Here is a 24,775-nt window from a genome sequence, read left to right as displayed (position 1 = left end):
GGTATTAATAATTTTGAGCTCAACTGTACACACACACACACACACACACACACACACACACATAATATATATATATATATATATATATATATATATATATATATATATATATATATATATATATATATATATATATATATATAATTTATAATCTATAAATATTAATATTTTTAATATTTGTTTAATATTACATATATATATAGTTTAATGTGTTAAAATTTGTTAATATGTAACTATATAATTATAAAATGTTCTAGCAATATTTACATTATATATATATATATATATATATATATATATATATATATATATATATATATATATATATATATATATATATATATATAATGTAAATATTGCTAGAACGTTATATAATTATATAGTTACATAATTATATAAGTTACTTATAAAATTATACTTTTGAATAAGTGTAGATGTGTACACACACACATATATGAAATCAACATATTAATATTTGGTTAATTATACCTACAAATATATATGTATATTATATAATATATAATATAATATATATATATATATATATATATATATATATATATATATATATATATATATATATTATATATATTTTTTTTAAATCATAATTTACATTTAAAAATTTCTAGAAAGTTAGTGTAGTTATGGCATCTTCCAGCAAGGGCTAATTAGACACATGATCTATGTCTTTATTTAATGCTTGTTCAGACCTCTAGTGAATGGTAATTGTGGGATAGTTGTTATAGACTTAACCAGCAGAGGGCGCTAAACCTCTAGGGACACATAGCTTCTGCACACACCCTTAGAAGAGAGCGACGTCTTGGAGAGATTCAGTAGACGCAAGCCTTTACTGAGCCGACACACCTGCTGGATAAGGTTAGACACCCCTGTAAGGAAATATACATTCACAAGCATTAGATCAGTCACAGACCAATTTACACACTGCATATTATCACGTACCTTCAGGCAAACACTGACATTGTTGTAGTTACGTTCACACATGCAAACTCATGATGTGATCAGCACTGACATGTGTCAGGCATGATAGCAGTCTAAAAATCTGACATTGATGCATATAGAGGACATATCCATTTTGGGGAAGCTGCTTTGAAATTGTAGTTAGTGACACTACAAGCTACTGACAAGAGAAAGCTAATTATACTGAAGCTAGGCTACATAAAAGGGGAAGTATCATTTATTAGAATACATATGTTGTCATGCTATTAATATATAGTTATGATGGTAGCTTTTACTGTACAGTTAATTAATTAATCACACAAAAACACACACATTAGAGAAACCAGAGCACACGCATAATAAGCATAATCATAATAAGTCAGCAAAGCAGAGACAAGAAGAACAAAACAAAACAAAAAAACACCCACTTAGAGACAGAAATAGCAGATGCACATGGTGATACAGAGAGAGTAAAAACAGACAAAACAGACAGACTGGAGGGGAGAGGGAGGTACAGCAGAAAAAGAGAGACTTTGATGAATGTACCTTGGTTGTCCAGTGTATTGTGGGCCAAGTTAATGGAGTGTATGACTGATGCTGGGTTTTCTGACAGGGCAGTGGCCATTTTCTGTGGGAAATCTCTAAATTGACAGAAAGAAAGTGAGTAGAAACGGAACCGCAATACAAAGTACTGCACTCTGGGACAGAGATTAAATACAGAGGCAAGGATGTGGCAGGGGAATAAGACTGGGAACGGCATAAAGGGAAAAATGACAGTGACAGAACAAGAAACGAACTTTTAGATGAAAAGAAAGAGAGTAAAACAGTCAGAGTGATGAATAACAGAAAGAGAGCAATAGAGATTTATAACTTACGCTTTAAGGCCCACATTTTCCAGCGTGAGCTCCTCCAGACTGCTGGATTTACTGACAGTGTGAAGAATCTGTTCTACAACCTCTGAACTCTGTGTGTGAGAGAAAGAAAGAGGGGGAAAAGAAAAAAAGTGTTACAATTAAATTCTTAGGAAGACCCACCATAATGACTGTAATCTCATGCATACGGACACAGATTTCAGGCAGGAAGATCTATTTATAAACATACACTACCAGTCAAAGGTTTATAACAGGCTGAATTCATGTGTTCAGAAATACAGTAAAAACAATACAATTCGAAAGAACTGTTTTATATTTTAATACATTTAAAATGTAATTAATTCCTGTAATGGCAAAATTGCATTTCAAAAAAGATCATTCTTGAGCACTTGCAATTATATTTCAAATATTAAAGTTTTTACTGTATTATTCATCAAACAAATGCAGCCTTGGTGAGCAAAAGGGACTTCTTTTAAAAACATAAAAACCCTAATTATTCCAGACTTTTGACTGGTTATGGTATTGAATGAATACCATATTCATATACCAAGGTATGAAAACATTGTTAATTTAAAGAATGTGATCATATTACTATCAAATTAGTATCCAAAACAGCATATAGATACAACCCTGATAATACCACAGTACTATTTTGTACACAAAACAGACAAAAACAGAAAAACAAAACAGGACTCTGACAGAGTGGAAATTGAGAAGGTCATAAAAAGATATTTACAATTCGCAAGTCTTTGCAATAAAGTTTGGTGAACCACGAGTTATACGCCATGGCCGCCACAATCACTGCAAGGTCCCTGTGACAAAAAGAGACAGAAGAGAAAAATCTAAACAAATTGTCTCAGGGAAGTGCTGCAACAACCAGAGGGGCTCTCACTTTCCTCATGCAAGCTCTTCTCAAGACTAAAATAGAGGTTTCATTATTCAAGAAAAATGATAGATTCAGCAATAAATGCTCCCTGAGAGGAAAGCCAGGAGAGGAAGGGAAGGGGACAGTGTGGATCGATGGGAAAACTGATGCCAGGTCAGTGAATTACTGCAATGTGTCTATGATACAGCTTTTAAAGTTGGCCCTGAGCCTAAAACCTTTTTACCTATACCCAGAGTGGACCTTACTGCACTGAGTTGGAGAACGTGGAAAAAAACAGCGAGGGGAAGAAATGCAAAAGGGTTTATCCTGTTGAGGACGGCTGATGGCTATGTTCTCATTTGCAGCTCCATCATTTCTCTGTTTGGATGCTGTAGTGAAGCTGTAGGCAGTGTGTACTCAGCTGTTCTCTCCTTCTAAATGAGAGTTTCTCTACCTCACCCACTCATCTCTCTCCCTCTAGATGTTCTAATGGAACAAACGCTTAAAAATCAATGACATAACATCCTCAAGTCAGATGCAGCCTCGAGATACTGTAGTAGTGTAAGTGTGCCTGTTGGTGAAAAAGTGAGAAACAAAAGAACGGCACTTGGATTGCTCTGCAGTATCAAGGCTTGTTTGCTGATTAACTGGCTAAAATGTTCTTATTTTGCAAATGCTTGATCTTCAACTCAAAAGGCAATACAAATAAACACTTCCCTTCCTTTATCATGCCAGTGACCACACTTACATGAACATTATTTTCTGTTGAAAATCCAACTGAATATGGCATATGGAATATGGCTGCTGGACTAGTCTGAGCTGGTCATTAACTAATCCAAGATGGTCATTAGCTGGAAGCTGCAAGCTGGTAGAATATCTTGGAACAGCAACAAACCACTACCGGCTGTTCATCCCAGTTTAATGTGGTCACGCTGCTTTTCAGTACATTGTAGTTGGTTATCCAACTAATAACCTGCTTTCACCAGCTAACGACCTGCTATTATATTATATTATATTATTTTCTTTAGTAAACACAGTATTTTAATCACATCATTAATCCTCACCAGCATACAGAAGCACTTTGAACTGCAAAATACACTCTAAATAATATGTAAATCAATCCGATGGAATTAATAAATCATTCATTATATAATGTATAACTGATAAATATTTTTTCACAATATTTAATATATATATATATATATATATATATATATATATATATATATATATATATATATATATATATATAAAAATGTAGATTCATAAAATTTTTGAAAAATCATCAGCCTTACTCAGATTTGGCTTAATCAACTTTTGTTAAAATGTTTGCATGATGCATTTGAAATATGGCAAATTCCGACTATAAATTTCACATGCATGTAAATGTGGTCAATGATGGAACTCCAAAGCCTTTGCTAAATTACACCGATCATCTGAAAGAGACTTAATAAAACCACTCAAAACTGTGTATCTGAAATGACAAGCACTTTGTCTTGTCAGGCAAAAGCTCTTTTTAAAATTCAAAAATGATCTTTAAGTGGCCGCACTCCCATTAGAGTTTCATCATGTGATGCCAAAAAAAAAAAAAAAATCCTTTTTCTGCAGATAACTGGAACTGCCCTTGAGCAAAGTGCTCAATGAACCGTATCATTTCTCAGAGTCAGAGTATAAATTTTAAGTGCATTTTCTTTTTTATGTGTTAAAGGAGGTAGGGTCGTGCAGCTGAGCATGCAGAGTTTATGTCAATTTTCACAGGTCATACATATATACAGTATATATGTAATCCTGTTTCAACAGGAAGAGAGTCGAGAACCAGCCTTCAGATTTCCAACACAGACCAACATCAGCAGAAAATACAAATCTGATCTGGAATCAGTTAAAGAACCTGACACCCATTGGACGGATGTAAAAAGACACAGCATGACTCAAGCCGGGCAGGAAGTCAGCAGGGACGCCACAGGAAAGAGGCATAATATATTATTACTGTGGCACTTCAGCACACATTCAAAGCAGTGGCTGACGTCAGATTGCCTGTGTCAGTTATCATTGAAATCCCTGTCAATACGAAGCAATTCATGAAGCAAAGAGTTATCATTAGATTAATCCTTCCAAAATGAAGAAGCTTTTAAACCACCAATCTATTGGATGTAGATATAGCAATGGAAGTGATGGCTAGCAATTAGAGGCTGCAGATACAGAACATGAATATTAAGATGGGATGTAAACTTGTGGCTACCCGCTTTCCAGGTGACTGAAGTCCAACAAGTTAAACTCCCTGTTATCCTGCGAATGATAGATGGTATCCACATCCTGAAAGAGCAAAAGGGATAGACTCAAAAAGAGGAAGAAAACATATTTAGAGTGCAATAAAATCAGAAAATGGCCTCTTCTCTTGCAGACAATATTTTTGTAGTCAACAGGAAGCTCTTACCCACTGCACTTCCTCTTTACAGGTAATGCCATTGTAATCGCACAGAGCTGCATATGTCTCAGAAAAGCCCCCTGAAATGGGAGAAAGAGAAATAATTTGCTTATCAATAAAAAACTGTCCTACCTACACTCATACATATAAAGGTTTTTCAATGATTGTTAGAGCACTTAAAGCCAAGAACTCTCTTCTTATAAAGATCTATTTTGTATGCTCACCAAGCTATGCTTTGCAGTGAATGGGTGCCGCCAGATTAGAGTCCAAACATCACAAAAACCCACATAATTGACACTGCTCAAGTTCATCAATTTACTTTAATAAACAAATCCACACAAACACTCCAAAACAGACTTTGATTTGAGCAGACAACAGGGGATGAACTTTTTCACTGGAGGAAGTATAGATTAATGACTGGTATTGTGGCCAGAAGTTAAAATGAATTTGTTTATTACAAACATGCAGCTTTTTACTTCATAATACATTAATTGATGGACTGGAGTTGTGTTGATTACTTCTGGATTTTTGTGATGTTTTTATCAGCTGTTTGAACTCTAATTCTGATGGCACCCATTCACTGCAGATGATCCAATTTTTTAGCAAGTGATGTAATGCTACATTTCTCCAAATCTGCTCCAATGAAGAAATAAACTCATCTACATCTTGGATGGGCTTAGGAAGAGTAAACTGTCAGCAAATTATAATTTTATTAATTTTTTGTCTTCTTTATTTAACACACCTGATTCACATCATCAGCTAGTCAGGAGAGAGACAGATGTTTTTAATTAGATAGTTTTTTGATTGGATAACACAGGTGGACCACAGTCAGATTCCTTCCATCATTTACACAGACAATATGACATCTATTTTAATAATATCTGCCAGGAAGTAGGGATGTTTACAGTATGTGCTGTCTTCCAAAAACAAAAAGAGATTTAAAGTGTTCTCTTATTGCATCAAGCATATAAAACAAGTCAAACACAAGGACTACTGTGCACTAGAACACTGCATCTCTTCCTGTCACCATATGAAGGGCATTGAGTAACTTGCATAGTCTTTCTTATACACACCATCACTGGTTGCTATTTTTTATTTTTTTTTACTTTTATCATTCTTACTTGATCTTTTGTACTATTCTTTTTGTTGTTTTCTTAATTTATGCATTTGGCACAGTGTATTTATTCTGTCCTTCACTGTCTACAGCTGCAGCTGGCAAAACAAATATTGTTATATAATTTGTCATGAATAGCAAAGCACACCAAAACCGAGCTGATGGCATAAATGAAGTGCATGCATTCAAAATATTCTATAAGATGATGGCAGTGGAAGAAAAGAGATTAGAGAGATTAATATCTGGTGTATAATAAAAATATTTATGTGACTGTGTGGATGCATGAACTATATGTACTTATATTTCTCTCACCACATGCCCTTTGCGTCTCCACCGAACTCTCAGAGCTGGGAGAAAATTTTCGATTTCCATCGGTAACATCTCCATCTGCGTGAAAGATGGAGGGGCTGAAAAAGAAGAGGGAGGGGGAGAGGGGGATTCACAATGCATCAGAATCTCAGTTATTCTGACCCAGCATGTGTGAACACCTGGCCAAAGAGCTGAAACAGGAAAGAGAGCGAGAGAGTTGAACACTGAGACAGAAAAAGAGCGCTATTATGCATTGCACTAATCTCCTCCTGTCTGAATATAAGAAAATCTCTCAATTAACTGCTCAGCAGTACCTCACACCCCTGCTGCTCTAGGAGATACCGACTCCTATAGGCAGCATTATGGATTCTCCACAAAACTACATTAGCACTACGAGATACAGTGCAAAGGCAACAGAAATCAGATTTGGGTCTCTGTTCAGATGGTGTGAGCAAATATAGACCGCAACTGGGCTAGTCTCTGCCTCAGACCTAATATTTGCTGACCGTCCGAGGCATATTACACATCTTGATCTGGCAAGCTTTAATCTGATTGGCTATTTGTTATACAGTTTCCGAAAATGAGGGCACATAGGTTTCTTTTTTTAGTCTACCTGTGAACAAAGATTTGTTTTAATGGAAAAATGTAATAATAATGGAATTTTTCAGGTTAATGGAAAAAATTCAGCATTAGTTAGTTAGATATCCATAAGAAAAACAGTGTAATATAGCAAATATAGCAATAATATAGCAAATTTTAGCAGCACATTTCTTTCAGCTTGTGAACACAAAAGAAGATATTTTTAAGAACGTTAGAAACTAAATAGTTGACGGTAGCCATTGATTTCCATAGTATGGAAAAAAAATACTATGCAAGTCAATGGCTACCATCAACTGTTTGGTTATCCACATGCTTCAAATATCTTGTTGTGCACAGCAGAAGAATGAAACTCATACAGGTTTGGGACAAGTGGGGGGTGAATAAATGATAACAGAATCTTAATTTTTGGGTGAACTATTCTTTTACAGTAATATCTATTATTTACCAAAGATTTCATCATATCATGTACTGATAAACAGGAGTGTTGGAATTTTATGCATATTACATGAGGTTTCTTTACTAAATTAAAGATTTCGATATTGTTAAAGAGTTAAAAAATTGTATTGCAAACATTAGACCTCATCAGTAATATAATATAATAAATGTACAGTATATAACTGTAATATGTATATAAGTATAACCGTAATATAATATAATAATATAAATATGTGTCTATACTCAAAAACTTCAGTACTTCAGTAATTCTTTTAACAGCAGCCTGGTATAATCTATTTTAAACAAACCTGCCCCTAAATGCAATGCAAAAACAAAGCTTTTTGCTTTTTGCGTCAGTCAGACAGTGGATGGTTCTTCACCAGAATAAGCTACAATGTGGACCATTATGTTGTTCAGTCAAAGTCTGGCTATGCAGGACTACGGTAAACCTGTGAGGTTCTTGGGACACTTACGTGTAGATGGAGTTGTTGAAGATCCGAGAGAGAGCAAAGTTGATGTGGCTAATCAGCTGATCCAGGTGGTCATTAGACTGCAGCCTCAGGGAATATGTGGACTTGTCTGTTTCTATGACAACCTGTGAAGGAAAGAACACACTTTAGAGAAGCAAAACGATGGAGAGAACAAGTGAGAGGAAAATCTGGCCACAAAAGCTAAAACACTAGAGCCCTGTAAACGCTTTTCCTACTTGATTATCCGGGTGGGTGTTCATTGCCCGAATCTCCAGGAAGTTGAACGTTTGTTCCACCTGAGGTGAAAATGAGCATCTTGCTACATAAGTCATGCTAAACCAGATTACTGCAGTGCTTTGAGACGGAGCAGACAGGTGGTGCGTAATTGCCTACCGTACCTTGGTTGGTATCTTGGGGGCCATGAGGTACAGCCGCCATGTTGCCAAAACCTGAGAGACAAAAGAGAGGATGAAAGCTCAATAAATAAAGTGCAAGATTAAGTAAAAAGTGCATGACAATGTTCGAAGAAATGATGGTTTAGGTTTCTCTGGAGAACAGCCTGTTCAACTGAATCTAATGGACAGCAGACATTATATAAGTCATGAAGCAGTTTCAGAGGAACTTTAACGTTACAGCATTTTGTCTTCTGAACTCTTTACTCATAAAGACAATACTACAGTACAACTGGGCTCTTGTTTGTTGAAATGTGAATTTTGCAGCACAAATGTATTTGTATCCTATAAAGCCCACTGTATCATATTTGAAATGCAAATTTTTAAGGTTTCAAAGATATACCACTATGAAAACATGCCTTCTGCTGTCTGATTGATAGTTCTTTTTTTTTTTAACAAGTAAAAGGCCACTTTTAAGTCATGGTTCACATTTTTGCTATTCGATTTTTACGGATTTTTATAAAGTAAACATTAAGAATAACTTTTATATTATTAGTAATATTTTAAGATGAACACTTACTGGACTAAAACAATTAGAAAAATCATGTAAAATGTGAGTAGACATTTTTACAACAGATACATCAGAAATTTATTTGTATCTCTCACTGTATTGCATTGCATTATATGTTTTAACCTCCAACAATAAAAACTAAAGAGCTTTGATAAAAAAAAAGAAAAAAAAAAGAATAATTTAATTATCAATTTAAATTTAATTTATACACATCTCATACTCACAAACTCGTCAGTCTTGGTCAGTAGAAGGGGACGACTGACTAATATTCCAGAAGGCCCATATCTACTTTGCTCATTCTAGAATATATAATTTAGTCCCCATAGATCTGAACACACTCAATTAAGTAAGACTATATCTAACCAGAGGTCATTACCATTATCATAGAACCAAGCTGACCAACTTAACTTGCTCTAATAACAACACTGTTGCTCTAAAAGGAAAACCCATTATTAGCCTCTACAGTCTAAGTATACATGTCTAATGCCGATGTGTTAGCTGGAGCTCTAAAACAACAGTCAGTGTGCCCCTCCGCTCCACCTAAGCTGCATTTTAGTCCGTTACTAACATGAGCGTAGATTTGTGGTGTTATAAACTTAACGCAACATACTATAGTCAGTAATCTCAGAGTAAGTCAGAATTACAATCACACACAGTTACATAGTCAATTCAAATCAATACAAGACATCTAATTCTCAAAGACAAATCTAAGATGCATTCCTGACTTCCAAAAAATACATAGTATGAGTGTATATACTGTAGCAATAATATCTGGCTCGCCGGCAGTCAGATTATTTTGATAGAGGCTGGTTCTTTAATAGATCCGTCATGACAGCGACAGTTACTCACAATCACTTTGTCTTCAGCGATTTTGCGATAATGTTTTATTTTAAGTTGAATTGAGAGCTTTTAATTTGAAAAGTTTAAAAGAGTCTATAATATTCTTTGCAATCAGTGACAACTTTGTTGCAGATAAGCCACATCGGCTTTGCATTCACAAAACTAGGTAAGATGAACGCATAGTTGTTTTTCCATTCTTCTTTGTATGCCCTATTTTCGCTGTCAACTTCCCTCTTTAGACTCTATGATGTGCATTTTTCTCTCACCAACTAGCTTAAATGTTAACATCACTCTGCACACGATGTAATAGCATTCCTCCAGCATGCAAATTTTTTTTAAAAATGCAGTTTAGTACGTGAGGATGCCAAGGAATAATTCTGTGTAAAAGTATGCCACTTCAAATAATTATTACAATAAGTTAGGCTATAAAATGATACAAATTTATTATTCACAATATGGAAAGAGGAAATGAAACATAGTTAATTAAGAGCATGACTCAAACATGCCATTTATGGGCTTATTCAAGTCCTATTTAAATGTTTTTACTTATTTTTATCCTTTCTGCATCTCCCACATATGTGTGGTTTTAGCAAGGCGGTCTGTGTTGCAAGTTGGTGAATGAAGATACTTGCCAGGTTATGTGTCACTACTTTGCTTTATATATATATATATATATATATATAGAGAGAGAGAGAGAGAGAGAGAGAGAGAGTATATATATGTTCTGGCCCACCACCTAGTAACAATTTTTTTTTTTGGCCCGATGTCAAACTTTCTTGCCGACCCCTGATGTAGAACATTATATTTTGCTATTGACCATAGTGAACTGAGAGAAGGGAAGAAAAAGAACAAAAGCTTTCTTGCATCTTATCTCAGTGAGATGTGGAAACAGATGCCTGCATTTTAATACACTGTGTTTGTACTGTCTGTATCTCAGAAGATCAAAGTGTCCGAGGTTGTTCTAGTCTTACAGTTCTATAACAAAATTATAGAGAAACTGTACACTGGGCACTTTTATGGGTGCTGTTGTTTATGGATTTCGCATGTGTACTGAAGTGAGGCGGACGGCGTTACAGACAGATGAGTAGGCGCAGAGAGGAAGGAATAAGGATTTGTGTGATGTCTGAGGATTACAGAAACATAAAAAGAAGGATTGTACTATATTTTGAGAGCGAGTGTGTATGTGTTTGTGTGAAATAGCATGGTAAGGTCTATAGAAACCTTGTAATCTCATTCATAATTTAAATTCTTCATTAGCATACTTCATTTAGGCCTTTGTCACACCCCACACACCAATCACTCCCTTCCTCATGATCCAAACCAGTAGATTTCAACAAAGCAGGTCAAGGCCCACGAGGGGCTGCAGGATGACTTAAAATTATTTAAATCAATATGTTATTATAAAAAATTAAATTAATGATATATTATACAGGGGTCATTTGAATGATCAGTAAACAGTGGGGGTCTTTGGGTCAAAAAGTTTGAGAACTACTGATCTAAACATCAACCAGTTTCCATCTTACTGCCCTTTTTTTCCCTCTCCAACATTCTTCCACTCATCTCGAGATGTTCTTTGTCTGATCTACTATGTATATTCTCAAATCCTCTCTTCAATTCAACTCAAAAATACTGTTTCCTCCGATTCATTGCAGCCCCCACAACCTAGGCCCCCTGGTTTCTTCATCCTCCTTCACTCATCTATTCTGTTTCTGCCCTGTCGCTTTCGATTCTTCAAGGCCTCCCTCCAATGTATTACTAATGGCACCCCACCAAGAAGAAGAAACAGAGAGATGGAGAGCCCAGATTTCTCCTTAATAAAGACTTCGTATAGGCTTTGACGGCGGGTATTCGTATAGGCTTTGATGGAGGCTTGGGTTGGATGTTTGGGTGTTTTGTGTAAAGGAAGTTCTCATTGCTTTGTCAGAGTTAACAGAGACACAGCCATTGATCGCGAAATGCACACCACCTCAAATCTCAATAACGGGTCAGCAAAACTTAGTTATATAAATATGCCCCTCAAGAAAGAGAGATGACGTGAGAGAGAGAGATAGAGGAAGGAAAAGTCAGTTTGGCAACCAGAAAGCATCATCTACTCATCAAAGGCTTTACTATCAAAGGAAGCAGACACAAAAGATCGGCACGTAAACAGCCACATTAATTATTAAAGCCTGCTGGGATGTTTGGGCTTGACCGAGTTTGCATGGATGGATGGAAGAGGGGGGACCCCCAATTAAGGATCGGATCAGAATACATCAAAGACTACCTAACACATTGCATGGGTGGGGACCGCGGCTGATCGCATGGTAATGAATGCAGCAGTTAAGCTACGACGCGCATTACTCACCCTGCTGTTGAGAGCAGACAGAATACGGCATCCAGCATATAATGATATCAACATTAGTATTCATTATTGGATCCGAGCCCTGTTGAGCAAGCATTTTTGTGAGGAAAACTGCAGAGGACGGGCCCAAGCGAGGTCGGGTTTGTCTGCAACTACTCGTCCTCCGAGTAGGGGGTCAGAGTTCAGGCGGTTTGACTAAGACACCACCCACCGCATCCTCTCGTTAAGGTGCGAAAAAACACTTTCATCCTGTGATCGCAGATGTGGAAGGTAGACGGGACGACTGGCTTTCTGTGGCTTTCATAGACCATTCGAGCCTGAGGAGATCAGACTAGTTCAACACTTGCCCTGAAGATCATCCACCACCTCTCAGTACCGACTTCAAAGAATGAGAGATATGAGGATGTGTGTGTGTGAGGGAGGGGAGGTTTGTGTGTGCAGAAGGGAGAGGGTTTATATTAATCATACGATGTCAGGAATCTGGCTTGACACTTCAAACACGACCCATAATTCAAAGGGTGTCAGGGACACATCAGCGCTGTGCCCAGGAGACTCGAAAAGAGCAGCAGATTGCTCCAAACATGCCCCTGTACATCTCTCCTCAGACACATCACACTGACTTGCTTGCACGCAGGTATCATTGCCTAAGACGGACCCATTTCGCCTGTCAGCCTTTGTAGGTTAGAGGAAGAGCGTGGATCTACTCCCGCAGCAGGTATGCATCTTAACTGTACTGAACTTAAGAAGCGACGAGATGAGAGGAATAAAGAGTGAGAAAGGAGGATAGAAGGAAAGACGGATCAGGGCTGAAATGCCGTATGCTCCAGATTCACTGATGATTAAAAGTCTTGGAATCAAAGCAGCTCTGTAACTAAAGCCCAGAGTGAGAGAACAAGAGAGGAAATAAAAGAGAGATAGAGAGACAAAGACAGAGAGGAGGGGCTTAAAGCTTAAGACTGGAGGAAGTATGTTACTTATGTAGTTTTCTGCATTGCACGCCTGTTCTTAATGAGGGTTTTCATCTTATTTTTAGTTAAAGGGTTAGTTCACCCATTCATTTATTATTTACTCACCCTGGTGTTGTTATAATGCCTTACATACTTTCTTTTGGAACACAAAAGGAGAATTAAAAAAAGACCTGTTTGCACTTGTGCTTATAATGACAGTGAATAGTGACCAACATCAAGCTTTAAAAAAAAAAAGACTCAAGAGTATCACTGAATGAGCTCTGATCTGTCCTATCATAATAAAAGGCAAAAACACCAAAAATAAATCTTAAAAAAAAAAAAATAATAATTAGAAATATTATTATTACTGAAAAAAAAAATGATCAAAAATAACATTTCACTGTATTACCATTGTGTGTGTGTCTGTGTGTGTGTGTATGTGTGTGTGTGTAAAGTCTAAATTCATTTTTCATCATCAGATTTCATCATTTCCTTCATGTTTCTTGTAAAAGGAGGCTCTAATATTTAATAAACTGATACTGGTCAGGATTCATCCTCATATAAAATAAAATCAACATGTCTCCGCATGGGGTGGGGGAACAGATTTTGGCAGCTGAATTGCTTGCCATTGGATTTTGTTCCTTCATGTTTCTTTTACAAGCAGGTTCTAATATTTATCAAACAGATGCTGGTTAAGATTCATCCACATACTTTCAAGCCACTACAAAAACGCCTCATAGCATGGGGTGGTGGAACAGATTCCAGTAGCTGGATTTATTTATTAATTTATTTTGTTATTATTTATTTATTTGCTGCAGTACAAAAATAAACATGGGTTAAAGACAAAATTGACACAGAAGTTTGGCTTGCTACAGTATAGAATCTATATAAGCCTGAATTTCATGGCAACATTCAGAATTCAAATTTAAAATGTTACCGTGAAACAGTAATGGCCTTTGCCCTCTCTTCAGAGTGCTCAATTCAAGTGCTGTCTTTCACAGTTTGGCACAAAGATGCACACTTTTGAATGGAATCCACTCAAAATATCACACAATTGTGCATCTCAAGAATATTTATCTGTTTAAAAGATAATTTTAGGTATTTTGAAAAATACTCTCAGCTTTAGGTCATACTCTGCAGATAAATAAACCAAAAGGGATACTTTTCACACCATATCTAATCTTTATACTGATTATCTTACTCCATCTCTCTTTCTCTTCGAATTTGGATCGGCTTGTCTCTTGCATCACATCTGTCCAGACTGCAGTGCAATCCCCCATAGTCACTGCCTCTCAACATCTCCACAGGTTATCCTTGCACCGCAGACTTCTCCTTAAGCGCCTTGTATCACATTACTCGTCTTTACCCTGCCACTATTATCATAATGCAGCAGTTGTGTAACTCTAAGATACTTCTTAGACCAGAGAAAGCGCATTACCCTGAGCGGTACAAGATCTAATGTGAATTTATCAGCACATTAAAGGACTATTCTAGGTTAAATACAAGTTAAGCTACTAGCTGCAAACAATATATTGACAGTTATGCAGGTCTATGGGACAACAAACAACAGCTGCACCATGGACTTCCACTGTACAGTATGTGCATTTCTGTAAATATAATGTTAATGAAGTTTAACTGGTATTTAATGCAGAGTCCTATGTAAAATTAAAGTGTACAAATCATGACATGTATTTTATTTTTAGTCAAAAAGGTATATTTTACAACAGTTTGTAATACTATGTTTTAAAAAAGAACATAAAGCGTAAAGGCGGTTAAGGCCAAAACGCTGTGAAGTCGTAATACTACAAGATTAAAGTAGTTATATTTTGAAGATAATAAAGTACCATTATGACATTAAAGCATTAAGGAAAAAAAATATTAAAGGGGCATTCTTGTAAAATGTTTTATAGCAACTTTCTTCATTAAAGGCATGATTATTATTGAAAACATGACAACTTTATTCTCAAAATGATAGTTTTTTTATTATTATTTTAATGTGCCACTAAAACGTTGTAATATTTAGGCTAGGTGCTGTGACTGTTCACTATTTCACAGTTTATAGTTTTACCCTTTTAAAAGCCATTTTAAAAACGTTTTGCAATTGGTCCTGCAGAGTGACAAATGCACTTTGTCAAGTAAATTAACTAGAGTAAGTAAATTCCATAAAATATAATTAAAATGAGGTCATAAAACTGCACACATAATAATTATAAAAATTAGATAATTCAAATTAAAAATGTAATTATATAAGAATGAATATAAGTAGTTTTAGATGAATTGCACCACAAGTGCTGTCAACTGCCCAGTAACAGTCATATACTTCAAAACAACAAAATCCAAATAAAATCACTGCGTCTGAATTTAAGCATGCCACTAAGCCAGTCACTGCAGCTAGGAACCGCTCCGCATGAGTACGGTCCAACAGACAGGGTGGTGGTGCGGACAGCCTGGATCTGAGGAAGTCTTCACGTCACTCACTGTGGCGATCACAGCCTTTAACTGGCCTATTATTCCACAGGAGAGGAAAAACTGAAGCGACAGACCGAGATAAATAATTGAAGGGGAAGAAAAGGCGACATTTGGGGCTTCAAAACAAGCAATCTCCTCTAGCTCTCTCTCTCCACTGCACCCTCTCGCGAGCCTCTCCCTGGTGTGTTCTTGTTCACCAAGCCCAGCTCTTATCCCATCCCCTCTTCCAACATCACACCATCGCTCTCTGCTGTGGGTCCACAAAATATATACTCTGTATGTGTGTGCGCACATAAGACTGTGTGATCTCTAAGTGAACATGTACGAAAAAGTGTGTTTGAGCGATATTTTTTAGTGCAGTGCCCCAAGGCTTGAGCTGATGTCTTGCTGAGTGCTCTACACAGCTGTATCGGGGCCAGAGATGTGTGTGTTTTTGTGTGTGTGTATGGAATGATGTGCAGATGAGGGTGTGTTTTGTAAGCTGGTACAGTTGGCATCCCACCACTCACACACACACACACACAAAACCCCTGGGGTAAAGGAACAGCGAGTGACAGCAAATACCTCTACACTGGATGTAAAAGTGTGTGTGTGTGTGTGTGTGTGTGTGTGTGTGTGTGTGTGTGTGTGTGTGTGTGTGTGTGTGTGTGTGTGTGTGTGTGTGTGTGTGTGTGTGTGTGTTTGTATACCCCCAAGCTCTTGTCATAGTGTCGGACCTACATTTAAATTTGCTTTGCTCTTTGGGCACAATTTCTAACCATCCACAATCATAAGCACATTAAACTACCGAAAATACACACTTGACATCGGTCTGACAGAACAGAGAAGCGAGCCTGAGTAAAGCATATAATGTGAAGAACAGAACAATGACAGAGAAAGAAAAAAGAGCTGTCTAAGACACAGTGGAGTGGGGGAAGGGTGAAGAAGATGCTAATATAAATAGACAGAGTCAGAAAGAGGAAGAGAAACAAAGGCAGATTGAAAAGAGGTGTAAGGTTAAATGAATAGTTCACCCAAAAATGAAAATTCAGTTTATTTGTTTGTACTGTACTAGTCAGTTTTCACATTTAATGAATGGAAAAAAGCAGCAAGAACATTCCGCTAAACTTTTCTTACTGTGTTCCACAGGGGCCAAATTATATGGGGCTGAATACTGACTGAACTTTCATTTGGGTGAACTTTCCTTTCCATTTTTTTACTTTTAAGTCCCCCTGCAGTCACTAATTGTATCACTTCAAACTTATCTTTGATAATGAAAATGACATAATTAAACATTTTAACTCTGAAAATCATTTCTTCGTGCCTTATAATGGCTTAAATATATATCTCTGCACCCTTACCTCATTTATTATACACGGAACCATGAACATGCAAATTAGTCCCCGCCTCCACTCAATCACACCAGCTCAGAAAACCTGCTCCACTTTCATTTGGTTAATAGAAGCAATAAACACTACACAATGGCAAATGGCAATAATGGATTAATGTAGCCATTTATATTTGAACCACAAACTAATTCCGAAGAAGACGTCATCTACAAGTCAATGTATCAAAATAGCAATGCGTTTTATGCATCACTCTCTACATCATCAGACACGTAACAGTAACTAATATCATTAGTCTCTTATTGAACAGCAAATAACATGTGGCTAATGTAACACAAACCATGTTCCTGTTCGCCATCTCAGAGAGTTACCTTCAGAAAACCAGCAACCTTAGGTAAAATGCTTTGCTAATGATATGAAAAATCCCATCCCAGTTGACGAGCTTGGTGAAATGTTTGCGACAGTAGAAACAGGGTTGGTTTTGCTATACTGCAGCTTTAAAGAGAACATGCTGAGCAGTGGTGTTAACCAATTTTGTCTTGAAGCATATTAAAAACACCAGACAAACAGTGTTAAAAAATAGATTTTCACCACAGGGGGTATTTAATAAAATAAAATAAAACAAGATAATCTGAATACATTTTACAAGAAAATATTATTTCAGTTATTCTTCAAAATGTCACAGTTAATTCACTCTGTCAGTTTTCAATACTGTAATTATTTGTGAAATTTACTAGCAATATCTGAGTCAAAATTGTTTCGATATCAAGCGTAGAAAAGGAAGATCTCTCAGGGTTTGTGTCAACAGTCCATTGACACTCAGCAGGAAATGAGCTTGATTCCTCACCTCAGTCACCTCCTTCACTCTGTATGTGTGTGTGTGTGTGTGTTTGAAACCAATCTGGATGATTAATTTAGCTTTTGTGGCTCCAAACCCTGGCATTTCAAGTCTCCAGCTGCTTTCAGTGGTCTTGAAGTGACTATCACACACACACACACACACACACACACACACACACACACACACACACACACACACACACACACACACACACACACACAAACACACACTGGCATTCGTATGCCACCTCTTCTCTCCCCATCCTCCATCTCGCACACACTCCCTACAGAGTCAATGGCCGCAGTAATGCTCACAGCTCAGCAGGGGTCCGGCCTCCACCGATTTCTGTTTGTGTGTGCTCACCATCACACGTACATTGCTTTTATCATTGATTCCACTGCCCATTCTCCAAATGGACTTGGCAAAAACAACCCAACCAGCAGGCAGTAAACACTGCACACACCATTACAGAGGAGGAAAGGGTAAAGTCTTAGGCTCATTGTTTTTGTTACTGCTGCATAATAGAAGCACAAAATAAAGGCACAGAGTGGATGCACATGTTTACCCAATGCTGATGGGTTTTAAAGGACTATTTCACTCAAAAAAAAAAAAAAGAAATTTTGACAATTTCAAACCTCATCTTCATGTTGTTTCAAACCTGGATGACTTTCTTTAGTGGAACACTGTTTCAGAACAGGGATTGAAGCTTTCAGCCTGCAGTAAACACCAGGCTGCTTCAGTCAAGAGCTGAATGGTCTGAATGAGTCATTCACAAATCAAACTAATTCAGTTTTTGAGTTCAACAGTCACAGCTAACTAGAAGTGCTAGTGAACATCATCAGTGAAGGACTTTTTAAATTTCTTAAACTGCCTTGCATTTCAGTCTGTTTATGACTTTGGAAGGAGTAAGAAACATCTCTGTGGCTCTTTTATGGTGCTTTTGCATTCTTTTTTTTTATGAGCCCTGAAAGCTTCAGGTCTCTTTTGTAATTATATGTAAAATAAAGAATTATACTGAAATGTATTATACAACACACACACACACACATACACTGCCCATCCAAAAAAAAAGTCACCACCTGGATTTAACTAAGCAAATAGTTAAGATCCTCCCACTGGATAATTACTGCATGGATGATTATGTTATGTGCCCGTGGGATGAATGAGGTCAGCTAACTACCCGAATATACTGAATGACCAGGTTATTCCATCAATTAATTTTTTCTTCCCTGATGGGATGGGCATATTCCAAGAAGACAATGCCAGGATTCATCGGGCTCAAATTGTGAAAGAGTGGTTCAGTGAGCATGCAACATCATTTTCACACATGGATTGGCCACCACAGAGTCAGACCTTTACCCCATTGAGAATTTTTGGGATGTGTCTTTGGGAAAACTTTGCGCAGCGGTCCGACTCTCCCTTTGTCAATACAAGAACTTGGCAAAAAGTTAATGCAACTATGGACGGGAATAAATGTTGTGACATTGCAGAAGCTTATCGAAATGATGCCATGGCGAATGCGTGCCATAATCAAAGCTAAAGGCAGTCCTACGAAATATTAGAGTGTGTGACTTTTTTTTTGGATGGGCAGTTTATATATATATATATATATACACACACACACACACACACACACACACACACACACACACACACACACACACACACACACACACACACACATATATATATATATACATATATACATATATACATATTGCCCTATATCAAGAGTGATATTGCCATATATGATACCTGATAAATTTTATTATGTGGATTTATGTATGGTTTATTAGGATAGGACAATATTTGGCCGAGATACAACTATTTAAAATCTAGAATATGAGGGTGCAAAAAAAAAAAAAAATTACTGAGAAGATCGCCTTTGAAGTTGTCCTAATGAATTCTTAGCAATGCATATTACTAAACAAAAGTTGAGTTTCTATATATTTACGGTAGGAAATATCTTCATGGAACATGATCTTTACTTAATATCCTAATGATTTTTGACATAAAAGAAAAATCGATAATTTTGACCCATACAATGTTTTTTTGGCTATTGCTTAAAATATACCCCAGCGACTTAAGATTGGTTTTGTGGTCCAGGGTCACATATGCTGTTATTTATATTTAGAACATAAATATATATGTTTTATGATGGATACATATGCACATGACACATGTCCAACAATTTATCACACATACATAATCAAATATACTGAAAGAAAATTTGGAACAACCTGATGGTAAACACGACACAATTTTAATTTGCGTCAACTGTTCTTTTAAGAACATATGGATAGTTAAATGCAGTGCCTTACCAGAATCCGATCTTCTGATTTGCCACTCTTGTTCTCTACTTTGATAGCTCTCACCAACTTGATAGATGTCTTGTCGATAACTCGTCTGATGCTCTCTGCAAAGTAGAAAGGCGATGCATTAACGGCAGGAGAAGCCCTCTATCTATCTCAGACATATTTTCACTGCACACAGGGTTAGAAAATGACTGCTTTATACCCATATGCTTTATTTTTACACCTTGTCCACTTGTGTGGGTGGTCTTTCTGCATGCATACTGTACATAGCAAAACACAAATAAAAAGCACTTCAAGATGTGCTTCAAAGCAAAAGCAGAAAATAAATGAGAAAAGTCATATTTTTTATCTGGCTTCACACGTACTGTATATGACACCTGTGATCTAATTCCTGGAATATGCATTTTACAAAAGACTCTTGGTAAAATAGAAAGCCAGAACGAGCAGAAGAAGGAATAACAGAAGAAAGAGAGAGAGGGAGAGAAGGATCAGAGCAAGACAAACAGTTAATGCAGTCACAATCAACTTTAATCTGTGTAAGACCCAATCACGGGATCCTAGGCTTTCTGACTGACACTAAGAACAGCAAAGGGCCAAACCAGAGCACGTTTCCATTACAGCGAGTCACGGGGGAAACAAATGGGGTAGGGATATGTAAATGTGCACAAAGAAAGAGCGAAAGAGAAGATGACAACAGAAAAAAATGGAATAAGTGATGGTGTGAGATTTAGATCAGATGAAAGAAGTGGTGACTGAGAGAAAGAGAGCTGGAGAGAGAGATCACACATTTGTGATTTTGCTCCCCTTTTCATTAGTAGAATCTAAAGGCTGCTGTTTTCTAGCAGCACAGAACGTCTTCAATCACTGTCCCTCATAATGTGGTAGGTGATCTGTCATGCCCACTATTCCCCATCACTAAACCTTTGCTAACTATTATTTTTATATCTAGTCTTATTTTTCATCTTAAATTAATGTTACCATTTTAATGTTTCATTTTTTGTTAAATGTGCTTATTGTTCTTTTTTATTTTACTCTGGACTGTTTACTTACGCTGATAACATGGCATTCTGAAATGCTAGATGTAGATTCTGACCAGTCAAATATTTATCATGTAATAACTTAAATGTATATTTGTCCTACACTACACCAGTTTCATGTTTCTTACATCACTCTATGGTCTCTTCCTTCTCACATAATCCAATATTTGCAGCTCAAATCAATAATCTACATGCATTTTATATTTACAATATTTAGCAGGTAGACATGAAATAAGCTTAGTGTTGTTGAGGTGGGTTTATTTCGATGATAACTGCTTGTAGATTTTCCCCATGTACAACTGATTGTACATTTCCCCAATTTATTGTTTTATTTGCATTTGTGCTCTTTTGTAATTTTACCTTTTTAACACATCAAGATTTTAAGTTAAAATTTAGATAGCATGAATTCAGGCATATGTTTATTGTTTGAAGCGGCATACTTGATCTGCATTCACTCTACCTTGTGTATGAGAAAGTTTAGGCTATATTTTAGTCATGACTGTTCACCATTTTTTACTTTTCAGCTTTTCCAAAAGAAAATAATATTAATACACTATCCTATCTGAGCTATTAGAATCTGTAGATTACTGCAAAAGTGCTGATAATGATACAGATGGTACAATGGAAGGCCACATGATGACTCACAATTCATCAAAATTCGCCTCTCCAGTGACCAGTAATAGAATGAACAGTGTCACCCACACAAACATCATCACAAGCACCGCAAATGGCAGAATAATGCAATAAACATGAACTAAATAACTTAAACACTCCAATGTAATGTACATAGCCTAATTAATACCAGAAACAATTTCACACAAATAATTATGGGAATGCCCCTTTCCCCATAAATTATAAGTTGATTATACTTATAAAAGCTATAAACTTTAAAATATTTTACCCAGAGCAATCGTCAGGGAAAGACAAATGGGAACACTGTCCCGGGCCCAAAGCAATGGGGGCATATAAAGGACCCCTAGCTTACTGGTCCTAATAATTTGGTCCTGTGCCCTGTAAATTAAAGTGACAACCCTGACATTACCATAAAAGTATATGTATTGCCTTGTTAAATACTCAATATCAATGTAAATTATAAGACAATAAAAAAAAAAAAAACTTTACGATAAGATAATGTGTTGTCTATATATGTCTATATATGTGACTCTGGACCACAAAACCAGTCATAAGTAGCAAAGGTATATTTGTAGCAATAGCCAACAATAAATAAATTATCGATTTTTCTTTTATGCCAAAAATCATTAGGATAATAAGATCATGTTCCATGAAGATATTTTGTACATTTCCTGCCATAAATATATAAAAATTTTAGATTTTATTAGTAACATGCATTGCTAAGAACTTCATTTGGACAACTTTAAAGGTGATTTTCTCAATATTTAGATTTTTCTGGAATATAGAGATTCCAGATATTCAAATAGTTGTATCTTGGCCAAATATTGTCCTGTCCTAACAAACCACACATCAATGGAAAGCTTATTTATTCATCTCAATTTCGAAAAAGTGACCCTTATGACTGGTTTTGTGGACCATGGTCAGTCACATATGTGTGTGTGTGTGTGTGTGTGTGTGTGTGTGTGTGTGTGTGTGTGTGTGTGTGTGTGTGTGTGTGTGTGTGTGATGGTATATATGGTTAAGTTAACCAGTTAACAAATTATCATTTATCAAATTACCCCCCCCCCCCAGCCCCAACACCACCAGTGCACTAAATGGAAATGTTAAAACAGAGAGCGCAAGCGCTTGGGAGCAGGACAGCAAATACTGGGTTAGTAATAGGTATTAATTACCAAAGGAAGATAATAATGTGTGAAGGTAATTAACAGTGAGCGCGCTCCAAATGTCAAACTGCTAGTGTGTGTTCGGTCTGTCCTTGTATGTGTCAGTAATTGTGAGGACGCATCACCGTGCGCAAAGATGACGGCCTCTGTGATGAGTGTGTTCCATCAGCCCTGAAGACACACATGATGAATGTGACTGAAGTGTATCAACCTCTCCGTGAACTTGCGTCAGCAGCGATACACAAATGTGTAAAGAACTGAAAGTAACTCACATCTGACACACATCAAAGAGAGAACAGCATTATGCGTGCGCGCGTACACACACAACTACACTGCAGGCGAACGCAACAGACACACACACACACACACACACACACACACACACACACAGAAAACCAACTGATCGATTTGCAAAAAAAAAAAAAAAAAAAAGGCTTCTGAGGAATGGACACGAAGTGACCGTCATTAAAGCGACCATAAGCACACATGCCCACCCGCGAAATTAATGATTCTACCGTTAATCACATGCAATCTGTATGAGAAATCATTACATCTCCACAAATCTGTCACCTTATCAAACATTCAGCGCTGTGAAGATTTCAAACCACTAAAATACAAAACACCGGGCGCGAGCGGGGACGCGCTTAACAAATCCCACGGTGCGCGTGTCGAATGTCGGGTAGGAAGAAGAAAAAGAGCGATTGGATTTAATCACCTGTCATTTCCCGACTCACGGTGAGAAAAGCAGTCGCGACGGTGTCTTTGGATGCCATGACGTCCAGCACCCTCTCCTCTTGCTTTCCTTATCAAGCAGGAGCAGCTATAATGCTCGCTCTCCCTCAGCCAATGCCTATAAACATATCATACTGAAGAGAGCCAGCGTGGGGAGGAGGAGGAGGGCATGAGAGAGGAGTTCACACACAAGTGTGCATGTATATATGTAAAGCGATGAATTAATAATGCAAACACAAGGTTTTTTTCATCTTTTTGACTTTATATCTGGACGTGCATGAGATAGATAGATAGATAGATAGATAGATAGATAGATAGATAGATAGATAGATAGATAGATAGATAGATAGATAGATAGATAGATAGATAGATAGATAGATAGAACCTTTTGAAAACGAGGCGCGTTTAATTGTACTAAATGAGCACTTTACATTTTAAAAATGTATGTTTTTGATAATATAATAATAACGAAATAAATGCCACTTAAGTGTACTTAACGAAAGGACTGTTTCTTGACACACTTGACACAGTGCACTTTGTAATAATGTCAAAATAAAAGTTTTACTATAAAGTACAGTATAAATCACCATGTTTTAATAATATTTTGTCATGCTTTAAAGAAGCTTGTTTTGAGGGGTTTACTAACATGCTAAATCACGTTAAGTACTTCATTATAATTTTAAGTTTGTTATATTAAATTTAAAGATAATACATTTGAAATGTATTAAATTGCCGCTTTTTCAATACAAATGTTTAATTGTAATCAAGTAAATTATTTCAGTAAGTATTAATATATATAATACTACAGTATACTACAGTGTATGACTAGCTAGCTCGATAGGGTCACATTTTGCCAAGTAAGACATATTCATGGATCAACATTTTTTTGTTGATCCTGGATCAACATCATTCAGCTGGATTAACATTATATAAAAACATAGACCTAACCCTATCCATACCCCTACCTACAATTTATCCCTAAAATCAGAGGGAAATAATAGTTGAATACAAGGGTGTAGAAGCACCTAACTCTGGTTGTAAGGCTATTATTAACATTTCCTGTTAACGTATCCCTCAATTTTCATTGGTTGATTGGATTGTTGTTCCAGGATCAACAAGTTG

At 36.6% G+C, this 24,775-nt stretch overlaps 1 protein-coding gene across 2 annotated transcripts in view; it reads right to left on the bottom strand.

Moving 5' to 3' along the window:
- The window catches only part of carmil3 (capping protein regulator and myosin 1 linker 3), a 54,513-nt gene extending 30,701 nt beyond the window's left edge, over positions 1 to 23,812 (bottom strand). For both annotated transcript variants that reach the window (XM_042718702.1, XM_042718703.1), the window contains exons 1-12: positions 23,637 to 23,812; positions 20,095 to 20,189; positions 8,446 to 8,496; positions 8,284 to 8,343; positions 8,051 to 8,172; positions 6,546 to 6,640; positions 5,129 to 5,199; positions 4,934 to 5,007; positions 2,566 to 2,641; positions 1,833 to 1,921; positions 1,504 to 1,598; positions 801 to 887 (exon numbers count right to left, since the gene is read on the bottom strand). In XM_042718702.1, coding sequence (XP_042574636.1) covers positions 801 to 887; positions 1,504 to 1,598; positions 1,833 to 1,921; positions 2,566 to 2,641; positions 4,934 to 5,007; positions 5,129 to 5,199; positions 6,546 to 6,640; positions 8,051 to 8,172; positions 8,284 to 8,343; positions 8,446 to 8,496; positions 20,095 to 20,189; positions 23,637 to 23,694 — 973 coding nt within the window. In that variant the 5' untranslated portion in view covers positions 23,695 to 23,812. The remainder of the gene's footprint in view (positions 1 to 800; positions 888 to 1,503; positions 1,599 to 1,832; positions 1,922 to 2,565; positions 2,642 to 4,933; positions 5,008 to 5,128; positions 5,200 to 6,545; positions 6,641 to 8,050; positions 8,173 to 8,283; positions 8,344 to 8,445; positions 8,497 to 20,094; positions 20,190 to 23,636) is intronic.
- Positions 23,813 to 24,775: the final 963 nt, after the last annotated feature.

This window comes from Cyprinus carpio, chromosome B2 (genome assembly GCF_018340385.1).
Source record: "Cyprinus carpio isolate SPL01 chromosome B2, ASM1834038v1, whole genome shotgun sequence".
In the NCBI taxonomy this organism is placed as follows: domain Eukaryota; kingdom Metazoa; phylum Chordata; class Actinopteri; order Cypriniformes; family Cyprinidae; genus Cyprinus; species Cyprinus carpio.
Note: the sequence above shows the minus strand (reverse complement) of the source record. Positions and strands in the feature narration are given on the sequence as shown.